This window comes from Meleagris gallopavo, chromosome 5 (genome assembly GCF_905368555.1).
Source record: "Meleagris gallopavo chromosome 5, MGAL_WU_HG_1.1, whole genome shotgun sequence".
NCBI lineage: Eukaryota > Metazoa > Chordata > Aves > Galliformes > Phasianidae > Meleagris > Meleagris gallopavo.
The window spans coordinates 28,656,126-28,670,162 of NC_139408.1; the positions used below are offsets into that span (position 1 = coordinate 28,656,126).

The window sequence follows — 14,037 nt, forward strand, 5'->3', positions numbered from 1 at the left end:
TTAGATGGCATCCCATCTCTCAGGCATGTTTGACCACATCACACAGCTTAGTGTCATCTGCAAACTTGCTGAGGGTGTACTTGATCTCACTGTTGATGTCATTAATGAAGATATTAAAGAGCATTTATCTCAGTACTGACCCACGAGGGACAACACTCATCACTGATTCCTATCTGGAGATTGAGCCATGGACCACCACTCTCTGAGTATGATCTTGCAACCTGTTCGTCATTCACGGAATGGTCTACCCTTCAAATTCATCTTTCCAATTTGGAGAGAAGGATGTTGTGAGGGACTGTGTCAAAGGTATTACTGAGTTCTGTCAGGCCAGAGAAACAAGAGTGCTGTCTGGATGCAGAGGTAGTATCCAGAAGGGTTTGCTTCCCCTCAGATCGCAAGAATCACTGCAAGTTGTTGTGTCACATTTTGTGTACAAAGACTTCAAATAAATCTGCTTTTCCTGAAGCCATCATTCAGGTTGGTTCAGATATCATAAAATCATACACTGGTTGGATCATTCATATACTTCCTGTTAAGCTAAAGATGTGCATTAGGAAAGACTGGTTTTGAAAAAAGCTGTTCCCCAACAGTAACTTTGTCTCCCTGCTTGGGAATTCTGTCATCAGTCAAGGTGAGATATGAGTGCTGAGATTCCATTTTTTTTTTTATGATCTGGCCTTACTTCTAATCATCCACAAGGAATAACCTATTTCTAGCAAGTCTCAACATTTGACAAAAAATTATTCATTAAATTAATTTTCTCCTGGAAAATAAACTTTGAGAGAAATCTTCATTCTCCCTTTACTGGATCAGAAAAAAGTATAGTTCTCGTAGAAATGTCTCCACAGAGATGGGTTTTCACACGTACTAAATACAGTGCTTGTGATGACACTGCAGCAATAAAATCAATTTGCAGCTGTAATAAATATTTCAACAAACGGAAGGTAAAATAAGATAAATGAAATCCAATAAAAAGTTTATCAAATTATTATTCTTAATATTTCTTAATGAAAAGAGTAAAATGTCTCCTCCAAGACATGCACTGACACAACTCAGTGATACTTAAAATGAGTGACAGTTTCTCTGGTATACTTTTTCTCCACAGTTGCTGTAAAGTGAATCACATGAATACAAAGTGACATCCTTACTAACATATTGTACTTACTTATCTCCCACAATTCCCAAGTTGATTGTTGGATAGCCATGTTCTTGGATAGTAGCTAGGAGAGTTGAGCGGTTACTGTCTCGAATCTTTCCTGGCAAGAGATCATCTTCAGGATTCAGTAGCTATAAAACCAGGAATACAATTAGTCAATCTCCTCAGACCATTGTTTCTTTAAATGAATGAGAATTTTCTTCTTCAGATTAGACAGGACATTGTCAGACAGATGTAAAATATGTGCAAAAAGTGATTTAGTGAATTTAAATTAATAAGATATGTGATGTCCTTACAAAGTGTAATTCTCCATTTTGCTTAGTTTCTATTGGTCCATGTCTGCAAAACCTGCTTTCTCCCCATGGTTACTAACCTTCTAATCTCAAACAGTATATATCAAAACAAACTTTAAGTGTCCATGTTATTCCTTGTACTTAAATGGTTTTATAGGAACTTCAGTGATGTTGTTAACCAGATTTAAAAGTATTAAAAGAAAATTTGAAGCTTTATAATGAAGATGTAATTCAAATTGCTTTGGAAAATAGAAACAAGAGCTTTGTTCTCATATGAGTATTTTGGAAGTTCTACTACAAAACATACATATGTAAACTTGCATTTTACATACATTAGGAATTCTTTTGTAGAACATAGGAGGGTAGATAATAAGAATATATCAGCAATAATGTTACATAGTAAGGTAGAGAATAAACAAAAGTGGAGAATGCTTGTATTTTGATGCTTTGGCTAGTGGAGTTTGTCTGAACTTCAACATGGGCTACAAATAATGAAAATACTAAGATACAGTACTGCAGAAGGGCATTTGCAGTATCATTCAGTTTTCAGAGACAAGTTACCTGCTATTTACACAACAGCTACAGAGGAGTGCTGCTCAAAAGAAATTACTCTTCCAGTCATGACTGGCAGTATAAATTATAGCCTTGAGTACCCCATAGGTTCTCCTCTCTGGTTGGCAAGAAGAAAGCAGCCGGCACAAGGCTGGATGCATTACCAAATTTTGGCAAATACAGTGTGGGAGATTTGTGAGAGAGCAAGAAGGAAGAAGGAAGCACAACAGGTTTCGTACTTCATGTTGGCATAAGCTGAGTTGTCTCAGCATGAGTTACAATAGCTCAAAAAGCCAGTCTACTTTGAAATAGAGTGGAAATCATTATCCAAAACAGCATTCCTCTTCTGCTGAAGGTAAGAATTATTCAGACCTTGATTCTGAAGTTATTTTCCTTACCTCATTCCCTGTGGACATGACTGCAACCACTGGAAACTTGTTAACTTCTACTTCGGTTACTCCAACAGTGGCTAAGAGACCAATCTCAGATGGACCCATGTGAGTTCCTTTAGCCAGCACACATTCACCTCTTTTAATGTCATGTCCTATAGGTCTGAAAATAGTAGCACAATAGTAGACAAAATGTAAAAAAGAATGAGAATGAAAGCATCTTTCCTTGATTGGTCTGGCTTCTGATGAGAAGTGTTCAAGGATGATCATTAGTTAAATTGTCAAAATGTCAGTAGTACTTAAGGCTAAACAATGACTGTAAAAATCATCATCAGCCCTTCTTTCCTTACAGATATTTTTACTGTTCATGAAACAGCCTGTTTACAGACCTGATATCTTGGCCTGGTCGGGCTTGTACCAGGATTCGAACTTCTAACTCTTCAGTGCCCTATAAAAACAAGGAGATCATATAAGGTCAGCAGAGTTATTCAAACAAGATTAAGCAGTTTTGATATCTCAGATTTCCAGGCAGCTCACAGTACTCATTGCACTGAGATCTTGTGATTTAAGTATTACTGTTTTCCTGATTTGTGCAACAATAGGTGTTAAAGCTAAAGAAGTTTATAAGAAGCTCATCTTTGATGAGCTCAGCAAGGAAGGACCAACACTAAATGCATAGTTTTACCTGCCATTTTTATGACCTCTGTATTTATATACCTTTATGTTGTGATGTCCTTTGTTTGTTGATGTGGTCTACAAGTGGTTTCTTTCCTCTCAGCCAACCTTATATCAAAGATGGCATTTCTAAAAGAGCACTTGACTGACAAAATGCCACTACATCCACAAAAAGATAGGGAGATGATACAAGCTCTAACTGTTTCAAGATCTTCATCTTTGTAGTGGAAACTTCTATTTGAGAGCTCTGTACTTACCAAAAAGAGGCCTATTCATCATGTTTATTTACAGTGAACAGGAGAGAGTCCTGAAAAGTCTGATGCCTACTTAAATATTTCAGTTAACTTTTCCAGAATTTCAACGGTTTAGTGTTTCATTCAGTGTCAATAAATGGTATGTGACCTATACCATTAATATTTAATTTATAAACCTGCAAATGGTTTTATGATAAATGTACTCAAATTCAAGATTGTGCCAGCTTGTCAGGAGCACTGAATCTACAAGTACTTAAGCAGGGACAGGTTGTATCTTTACATTATGATGCAGTATTTCATAGTTCAAGTTCCTCAAATTTATAAATCACATACTAGTCTTATGATGGAAAAAAGTGAGTCATTGCCATTTGGAATACTATGCAGGGAAGACAGTGTTGTATCAGACACTTAGATTTGCTTTCTTTTCTTAAAGGTAATATGGACTGCATTTTCTGAGTTCAAAGCAAATGCCTCAGAGCTTTAAAGAAAAAGCCCAAAGTTAAGGGTAACGTGTTGTTACAAACTATGCTTCTGTTTGTATATTGTGAAAATAGGTATATTTAAACCCTTGAGAACCAGGAAATGAAGAACACCAGCAAACTCTGAAAAGTTTTTATTTCTTATTTTATATCTAAGATACACTGTCAACACAAATTTTGTTTTTTTTAATACCTGTCCCTCCTGTTGAAGAGAAAAGACTATTTTCAGCAGCTAGTGTCCAAAATTGCTGTGCTAGAGCCTAAGACACTCTTATATCTCCCTTATCTCTGTCTGAATCTGTAAAAGATCATTTAGACTTGTGATGAAAATCTGCAAGAAAAGTTAGTTAATAATTATTTAATTTTTCATGACACTCTGGGGATGGTTGGTCAGATGTGAATTTTCCATAGCTTTGATAACATTTTAAAAATAGCTAGGCAGTTTCTAGGGAATCAAGACAAGTGCCACTGATGCATTTGAGTAATAGAAAAAGTCCTCCTTAGGGTCCCTGGATTACTTGAAACAAGGAAAAAAAATGCTTTTGAGAAATTTAGCAACCCCAGGTTTGGAAAGAATCATGGCAAGTATGACTGTAGACAACTGAGTGATGTGCAGAGGTTGTTATTTGTGGAACTGATGAATGTCCCAGAATGCTTTATAAACACAAGATAATTCACGGTTGCTAGAAGTAGGGACTACACAAAGATATGACATGTTGAGAATATCTCCCACTTGGTGTAGATCAGGCAGTATGGCTCATGCTGTAAATTAGTATATTTTGAACTGTGTCTGAATGGTTCACTCTGATAGCTGTTAACAGTCAGCATACTGATGTTCAGTCTCAGTGCCAGATCTCTTGTTTCACTGATCACTTTAACGTCCTTTTTTTCAAGGAGGTGACATAAAAACTCAAAGAAAAAGGGTTTAGGAATGTTCTTTCAAGGACTAATTTCTCAATGATGGTGCATCTGGCAAGCTGATGAGAATTTTTCTTCCTGCTGAATAGATGTTATTCCTTTCAGGCCTGTGACTTCGACAGCCATCTGGGGAATCCCTGCTATGGTGTTTAAGTACTGCTATCACAACTAGAGGTCAAAGAGCCATTTTTAAAAGTACTCTGTCTTTTCAGAAGAACATTTCTCAGATGTGAGAGATTTCGTTTCAGTTAAATCCCAGCCTTGAAGAAGCTCTTAACAGTAAAAAGAAAAGCCTTCTTCAAATATGTAGCCAGCCAGGCATAAAAAAGGGAGATGAAAATAACATTTTAACTAATTGGTACTAACTACAGGATTAGCAGAATAGCATATTCAAGGAAAAGCAAAAATTGAAGGATTCTACCTCACTCTCAAAAGCAGGAAAACGACAGTGAAGCTGGCTGACCATTTGCTGTGAAATACAGAGTTTATGTATGCACACAGCCATATAATCTATTCCCACATGCAGAGAACACACTCGTGAACAGTGGAATCTAGGATAGCAGTCATCCAAAAAGGAAGTAGGAAATAACATGTTATCATGTATACTGCTATGCAATGTGATAATCTTGTCATGATAATGTGGGCAATGGCCACAAGCAAAACTTGTTCAGTAAAGGAAATGGAATGATTAACAAGTGGTAAAGTCAATGACACATTTTACAAGAAAATACAGTTTACACATACACGTCTGAAACCTCACAGCAGGACTGACGCAAGAAATTCTGTGTTAGGAAGAAGGCCAAACTAGACAGCTTGCAGACTTCATCAGATGTAAAAATCTACGTATTTACAGTAAGAAGGCATGAAAAAAAGTAATGAGAATATGTTTCAGTTTTTGCTTTCTTCCTCAGCTGCAAATGCTAGAACTCATGTGCTTACATGCCAGCTCCATCTGCAATGCTAGCATGTAGCTATGCTGAAGTGGAACAGCTTGTCAGAACAGCAGCAGAGCAAAGGCTGATATGAGCAGAGAACCACGCATACATTTCATTCCATAACTGAACTCAGAATTTGTGTAAAGAAGAGACATCTACTTGCTGGTAAAACTGTCAGATGATGGCAAACATTACAATAGTGTCCTGAAATCACAGCTGGCTAAGTCAAGGTAATGTTTCAGAAATAGTTCTCCAAACACATGGAAAGAGAGAAAAATATGTAGGTAAGTTAAGACAAACTGGGATACAGTTGTCTACAGACACTGCCTGTGCACCATCAAAAAAAGGCATTTTGCTTTAAGACTGTGTGTACACAATTAGTATTATAGTACCATGATGTCAGAGGTGGACGTTGGTAGTATGGCAGTAGAGGTTGAACTTTCCTACCAATACCCTGTTACACTTTATTGTTGCAACAGATAACAGCAGAGAGGCAGTCTGACCAAATGGTGTCTGACATGGAAGTGTGGATGAGGCAAAGGTGTTGCACTGAATTCCTCCATTTGGAAAAAATGGCACCCATTGACATTCACTGACACTTGCTGAAAACGTATGGAGACTAAACAGTGGATATGAGCACCGTGAGGCAGTGGGTGATGTGTTTCAGTAGTGGCAACTGTGACAGTGGGTCAGTTCCACTGGTGCAGATTTTTATGAGCATGGCATGCAGGCTTTTGTTCCTTGCTGGTCAAAATGCACAGCTAATGGTAGTGACTACACTGTAAAAGAGTGTTTTGTAGCTAAGAATTTTCTCTATCAAATAGTGTTATTGAGCTCTTTGTATCTGTTGTAGTTTTCATGGAAATAAGTAGGAGACATTACTTTTGGAGTGACCTATATGTAAGAGAGATTGATCTGCTGCTGAACATGAGCTCATTTCAAAAGAAGCAAATATAATGTCTAATTGCCACTACTCTTTATTTCAGAATGTGAATACAGTTCACACTCAAACTGGACTGTAGTCATGGGCCCCTCACTACATGAAAGACACTGAGGCCTTGGAGCGTAGTCAGAGAAGGCAACAAAGCTGTTGAGGGGTCTGGAGCACAGGCCTTACAAGGGGCTGCTGAGGGAGATTATTTAGTCTGGAGAAGAAGAGGCTCAGGGGAGATCTTATACGATCTGAAGGGAGGTTGTGGTGAGGTGTGTGTCAGCCTCTTCTCCCATGTAACTAGTGATAGGACTAGAGGGAATGGTCTCAAGTTGCACCAGGAGAGATTCAGGTTGAACCTTAGGAAATAGAAATACTACTTCTCTTAGGCACTGGAGTGGGTGGACCCTGGAAGTGTTTAAAAAACATTTAGATGTTGTACTGAAGGACATGTTTTAATGGGCAATAATGCTGGTAGGTGGATGGTTGGACTGGATGATCTTGGAGGTCTTCTCCAAGCTTGGTGATTCTATGGTTCTACAGATCTCTGAGAGGCGTTTGCTTTTCACTCAATTGTGCTCCCAAAAACTTTGGTGCTGGCAGATAACAACCACAAAGAAAAATCAAGGTCAGGACAGGTAGGCCTGTGGTAATGTTACTGTGGTTTAAAAAAACAGAAATGCTACTAGGAACTGACATGAAACTCCTTGAACTTCTAAGATAAACATAAAAGGTCTTCTACAGGATTCCACCATGAGCAACATGCTGCTGCAACCAAAAGCAAAATGAGTTTTAACTTGTGACTCACATCATCTGATTCCCTGATGAGTTCTGTATCTTCCACTTGCACCACTGCATCAGCACCACAAGGGATTGGAGCACCGGTTGTAACTCGCATTACCTGACCTGGCATCACAGTTTGAGTCGGCTGAAAAACAAAATAAAACGATTGGGTTTTGAATAGAAAAATCTTGTATGATATGAACATTATGAAGATAATCTGAAAGAATAAAATTCTTCCGTATGGCATGTATCTTGTTAGACTGCTAGTGATATTGACAGGAACAAACTCCAACATCTTTGAAAACCATTAGGAACCTGGCTTTTAGGTCACATATCAGGTAGCTTCATTTTTCCTTAGATTCCTATCATAAGCATAACTTTCAGATCAGGAGCAATATGGTGGTATTCTGATTGGCTCAGAAATGTCACACTTAAATGGAGACCTTTAGAAATTTACATGAGCAAAAATCTACTACATGTCTGGAGATAAACATTTCTGCATCCTTAGGTTGAATTTCCTTTTTACTTTTTTTACATATTGTGTGACTGGATTGCTATACTGACCTACAAGAAGGACACAGGACAAGATCCAAGAAACTGTTAGTCTAACTTCAGTCCCCAGAAAAACTATGGAGATTGTCCTGGGTGAGAGGAAATGGAGAGGGAGGCAGCATTTCCTTCTCCCCACTACTCAGTGATAGAATATGAGTGAAAAGCACGCAGCTGCACCAAGGGATGTTCAGGCTGGATAGCAGGAAAAACTTTACTGTAAGAGCGGTCAGATACAATTCCTAGAGAGGTAGTTGATGTCCCAAACCTGTCAGTGTTCAAGAAGCATTTGGATGATGCCCTTAATAGCACGCTGTAGCTTTTGGTTAGACCTGAAGATCAAGCAGCTGGACTAGATGGTCACTAATAGGCCCCTTTCTAAATCTCTAAGGTTATATCAGAAAGAGATACTTTCTGATATAACCTGCTGCTTGATTTTTAAGCAGATTTCCTCATAATGAGAGACAGTTCAGAGTCAGTTCACAAAGGATACTTATTTTCGCAAACGTCACTTTAGCAAAGACTAAAATATATAATGCTCTACAATTATATAAAGATGCAGTACATCAAAAAGTTTCGTGAGAAGCATACAAAGAACAGAAAAATACCAGAATAAAACAAGTGATGTGATTTTAATAACGTTTCACACCAGGAAGCCTATTTTAATACAAATGTACAAAGTCCAGAGTAAAACTGTAATTTGGCCACAACCACATGAGAAATGAAAAGAAAAATCTTTGTCATAAAGTGCAGCTAAAGAAAGCTGTATAAAAATTGAGATTTTACTGCTGGAATGTGTTTGCTCCACACAATGCCTCAGTAAGGCCAACTTATTTGGGTTTTACTGCGATTAGCATACATGATACACACAGTTGTGATCAATCCAACATATTCTGTGCATGTCACATTTATAATTCCTGTACACATTGACTCTATATTCCATATGCAACATTGGAGTGTGTCCAGGACTTCTCCTTCTGAGTGTGATTAGCACATATTTGATAGCTACCCGTAGACTTCAAAGTAGTAATGCCCAAGCACTATTATTTGCTCCTGCACAGCAGTGATACACTCTACGACTTTTGACAGGAAGCTGTTAGACATCTGTAAATTCTAGACAGGTGGCCAATGTTTCAAATGTACATAGCTGTGTTTGCCTTGTCCATTATTCTACTCCATTTCAGTGCAGCTGTAATGTCTGAAATGTGAATATTCCTTTGGAATGTGTGTATTTCAAAGGCTGCTGTATTTTCTTCTTTGGCACAAAGGCACTAGGAAAGATTGTAAATGGATTGTACCTAATTTACCACAGTAATGCTCTATGTATCCCAAGAAATCACTGAGTTTGGATTTGATTGAATACTGGCCATTTTCTAAGTGTAAAGGAAATCTAACATCCTTTGAGAAGAACATAAAATGCAAAGATAAACTGGAAAAAGACTTCACAGTTGCAGCATGCCATGGTTTATATGCTTTCCGAGTAAGACTGATGTTATCTTAAAGTAGGCATCTAACACAAATAAGATGAAAGAAATACTTTCTTAATTTTTTCAACCAGAATTCTCACTACGGATTATTCAAGGAACTGTTGATGAATAGCTGAGATGCAGCTATTTACACTGAATATAATTAAAAGTAAGTGAAAATAATCCTGTCCAGCGTGGTGGTTTGATTTTTATGAAAACAAACGTTGCAAAAAGCAAACCTTATGCCTTGGGAGTGTGGGAGCTCTTTTGCATATTTCTGTAGGTGCATTACAAATAAGTAATACTGTTTTGAACTTACTAAATAATTAGTCTTTTAGCAGCAAATTTTAACGGAGAAATGTTTTGCATAAAAAAATCACCCATTTAAAATACAGTTTTTCAGCCTCAACAATGACAAAAAATGCATGCATAGGACTCCATCAGAAAATAGTGCTTATGGTGATAAAATGCGCAGTAAATATCCGTGTTTTTGGAATTTATTACCATATAAAGTTAATTTTTTTGAGGTGTAGTGATGAAAGTGTTTAAACAAATTTACGATGCAGTAACATTTGTTTTTATAATCAGTTGCACTGCTCTTATATTTCATTTCCTTTTTGTCCTTTGTGAATTTGGTCAGATGAACTTTATAAAGAAGACAGGGGAAAAGACAGGGCTGTTTTCTCCTTCTGTGCTAGACACTGTGAAGAGATTACTGCTTCTCAGAAAGCATATTAATGCACCAATTTCACAGAAGCTCTTTTAAAGGTCGCTGTGATCTCACACCTACCTGCAATAGGGCAGTACAGGATTCTACCCTTCACCTTCATCACTGATAATGCGTTTTTATGTTAATCACTGACTAAAACCAGAAGTAATCTGTCAAGCATAACCTCATCTCAGGCATTTTCTCTTGCACAATATTACACCTCTCCTGCAAGATTTACAATGACCCATGCTCCTTTCTGTAAAAAGGGTCAAGTTAATGGAAAGATGAAAAATGTCTGTTTCCATCCATCCATTATGGTTAGTCACAGCTCCTCTTAAAAACATCTTTGGTCTTCCAGGAAATTCTAATCCTCAGCTATTCAACTATAGGAAGAAAATCATTGCTCCCTGTGGTCTAGTTTTTCACAGAGTCTCTGCTGATGGCCCTTGACTAGCGCTCTCAAATGTGTCCTAAGCTCTCCAAAGCAGGGCTGTGCCTGAAAGTTTTCTTCAATGCTAAATAAAAAAACGTCTGTTAATATAAGCATGGCCATCTGGAAATGGAATTGAGAAAATAATATACAATTCACAGATTGATACAGAAATGTCCAGCTTGTCTATGTGGTCGCTCTGTAGTTTTCAGTCCCATTTTCTTCCTCTTTAAGTAGCATTTACATAACCTTTTTCTCCCTACAGGAGGAGCCAAATCTAAACCTATTTTGAACTCCCTGCTGTGAATCATTCAGTTAATTGGTCTGTAACATGAAAAGCAGTATGCTGCTGCTGCTGAGAGTGACTGAAGGGTGAAATAAGACTGAGGAGACTTCCATGGCTATAAATCATTTCTTGGGAAGGAGATGAACATGAAGATGTGTTGGCCCAAGAGAAAACCTCTGACCAATTATTCAGAGGTCAACAGCCTCATTTTTCTTACTTGCCGCTGGGATTTCCAGAACTGTTCTCTCTCTGCATGCCCCCCATTCCAATTAATCTGGTAGGACAGACTGTCCCTGTAAATACACATTTGTGAGCTACTAAATTTTGTAGGAGGAGAACAGTCTTCCATTTGTTCTTCCATCCTTACTACAAACCTGCTGAACTGATTAGGACATCAAAACCCCTCAGACCTGTGGGCAGTTCTAAGTGCACACAGTTTTTTACCAGTACTGCTTGCAAGCACTGCTGTGCCATAACGCTTTTTAACTAGCAAAATAAGAATACTGATGACAGATAAATAATGATACAAATGATAATACAGCAGATTGCTCTGTTGGTTTTGATAGTTTATAATGATCACATAAAAGGTTGTAGGTATAGTTGACAATCTTCTGTATTTTAGAAAATACAGACAGAAAGACTGAAAATTCAAGCCAGATATAACAATACTGGAACCACTAATCTACATATTTCTACTATTTTTAGTAATTTTATACATTTTGTATAACAGTCATTAATCTAAGTTCATATGAGTATTATTATTGAGATAATGCCTATGCCACTATAGTATAATTCATGACAATGGATGGGAGATGCTGCACCTATCTATCATGCACCTGTATCTACCGTGATTAGGAAAATGAAATGTTGCATTTGTTATGCATATATAGGCAATTCAACTCCATTAAAAAGGAAAAAAAAAGCTACAATCCTGCAACAGGTAATGCTTCTAAAATCTGAAACAACTGTATGAAATGCAACTATTTTACCTGAGACTTTTGGGTTTAGCAGTTTTACAGATAATAGTGTAAAATCCTCAACAAAGCTTTGTTTGCTTTGTTTGCCTGCTACTTACTCCGTTTATCCATCATTTCACATACATTAGATTTTGATCAGAATTATATGCTGGGACTTGAAGCAGCTGGAGAAAAATTTTAGATAACCCATGTTCTCTTGAATGGAGGGTATCAGGTATAATTAAATTGACAGAATAATGAATGAGGTAGAACATAACTGATTATTTTTTCTATCAGTCATCCTAGTATTAGTATAGAAATTTTATCAAATGTACTCTTGAGTTTGGCAGCGAATCACAGTCTCTACTTATGAATACTTATATGACACGGCAGGTCACGAATGGATGCTACCCCAACTTTCCCTTAAACTCAATCCATTTATCTGCTAAAGAGGACAAGGACTCTTTAAACAAACAGAAAAGGAACAGTAGTGCTAACTATGCTGCTGGGCTCCCCTGTGAGGCAAATCAAGCTTCTGATGCTTCCACAAGATTGTTCAGATTGTTACCTTTCTTAAAACGCTTCTTACAAAATTCTAAATACACTTCTGTTTGCAGGAATCAGGGCGACATATACAAGCATTTTGTGGAAACAGTTTCTGGGCTGATGTCTGTCAGCAAGAAAGGGTTAAATCTTGCTTCTCTCTGTTTATGAACTGTAATACATAAGAAACCTTGTGTCCTCTAACCTTGTACTAGGGCAGAACATTATTGTATGTGCTCCTATAGGACATGTCAGCACAATGCTCTGAAGTATTTTAGGATATCCTTGTTAGTTCCTTATGTAACCGTACTACCTCACTGTTTGAAATCATGTCCCAAGGCACACAGCAGGAGGCTTTACAGCTGTGTCCTACTTCCTGCCACCTCCAAGAATACTGAGTTTGGAAGCCCTGGAGAGGCTTGTAAAAATACAAAGCAATACCTTGCAAGAGAAAAATACACTTAAAAAGAAAAATGAGAGAAGAAATTGTACCTACCTGCTCTCCAGCCTGGGATTCCCCAATGATGAATCGATCCCCTGGACCATCTGCAGCTGTTAAGATGGACAACACAAATGGTAAAGGTTGAACCAAAACAAATGACGGTAATAGAAATTAAGAGTGGGAGAGCTAAAGAATTATCTAAGATTGAGTTCTTCAGTTTAATTACAACAGAGGTTATGGAAGTTTTGCAAACATTTTAGATTTTAAGTCGTTTATTATTTTTTTATTATATAAATATTATATTATATTTTATGAAAATTACAGGTACCATAGGATTTTTAACAGAAGATTTCTGGTGATATGGAAGCAGGATTAAGAGATGAGGAGAAATTACATTAATAACAAAGACTTAAGGGAGTTCATGAACTTACATGTATAAGAATGTCCCACTGTGAGCAAAATTTTCTCTGAGACCAACACATAGGAATCACACATTTTCACACAGTCTGTTATCTACTTTATTGACATTTCTAGATTCTGTTTCTGCTTTTGGAGAATGTGGACAAGCGCAGTGGTTACAAACTACACTGGCTGGATTTTCTGAAGGGCAATAGGGCTGCTTTGGAAATCTGCATTCTCTACCTTTTTGTTTTTGTTTTGTAATTTTAGGAAGTAGTATTGAACTAGTTACCTTAAATCCTTTGTTGAAGACATTTTGAAAATTAAAAGTCAGAGATCATTGATTTAACAAACTGAAAGTCTTCAGGACTTCTAGTTTAGTCAGATTTGTAATTTTACAGGGACACTAAAGGCATGAATCCTAGCAAAGTTCAAGCTTCTGCCTGCCTCAAAGGTCTTACAGTGAAGTTGCATTAGTGATGTTTTCTTTGAAAGCTCCAGCTTTCTAGAATTTAAAGACTGTAAAAAGTCCCTGTTTCCATTATAAATGAAGGAAGCGTCTAGTCTTCATCGTTGTAGTAAAAATCTTTAAAATACGAATGAGCATAATCAAAGAATGCAGAACACAAAAAACATAGGAATCTCCAACCTAAGCATCTGATAGCAGCAATACTGCTTTCTTTGTGAAATGGTTCAGAGATTTTCACAAATTAACTGTTATTTGATTTTTCAAGTTTATTAGCTGTTTCTTTGCTAAATATACAGAATCATAACGACAGCATAGCATTAAAACTGAACTGTACTCTTACCTAAATCAAACCTTCTTGTAAAACAGCAAATTTTTTTGTAATGAGGAAATTGTTCTGGCTCTCTCAGATCTGTCTACATTTGG

The 14,037-nt window shown here is 37.2% G+C and overlaps 1 protein-coding gene across 14 annotated transcripts in view; it reads right to left on the reverse strand.

Annotated features, from left to right (window-relative positions):
* Nucleotides 1–14,037, reverse strand: part of GPHN (gephyrin) — a 262,511-nt gene that overhangs the window by 25,338 nt on the left and 223,136 nt on the right. For all 14 annotated transcript variants that reach the window (XR_014883571.1, XM_085225016.1, XM_085225019.1 and 11 more), the window contains 5 exons: nt 12,801–12,856; nt 7,391–7,510; nt 2,780–2,838; nt 2,400–2,553; nt 1,166–1,287 (listed from right to left, as the gene is read on the reverse strand). Coding sequence is in view for 13 of the 14 variants with exons in the window: in XM_085225016.1 (XP_085081142.1) it covers nt 1,166–1,287; nt 2,400–2,553; nt 2,780–2,838; nt 7,391–7,510; nt 12,801–12,856 (511 nt within the window). In the remaining variant the exon portion in view is untranslated. The remainder of the gene's footprint in view (nt 1–1,165; nt 1,288–2,399; nt 2,554–2,779; nt 2,839–7,390; nt 7,511–12,800; nt 12,857–14,037) is intronic.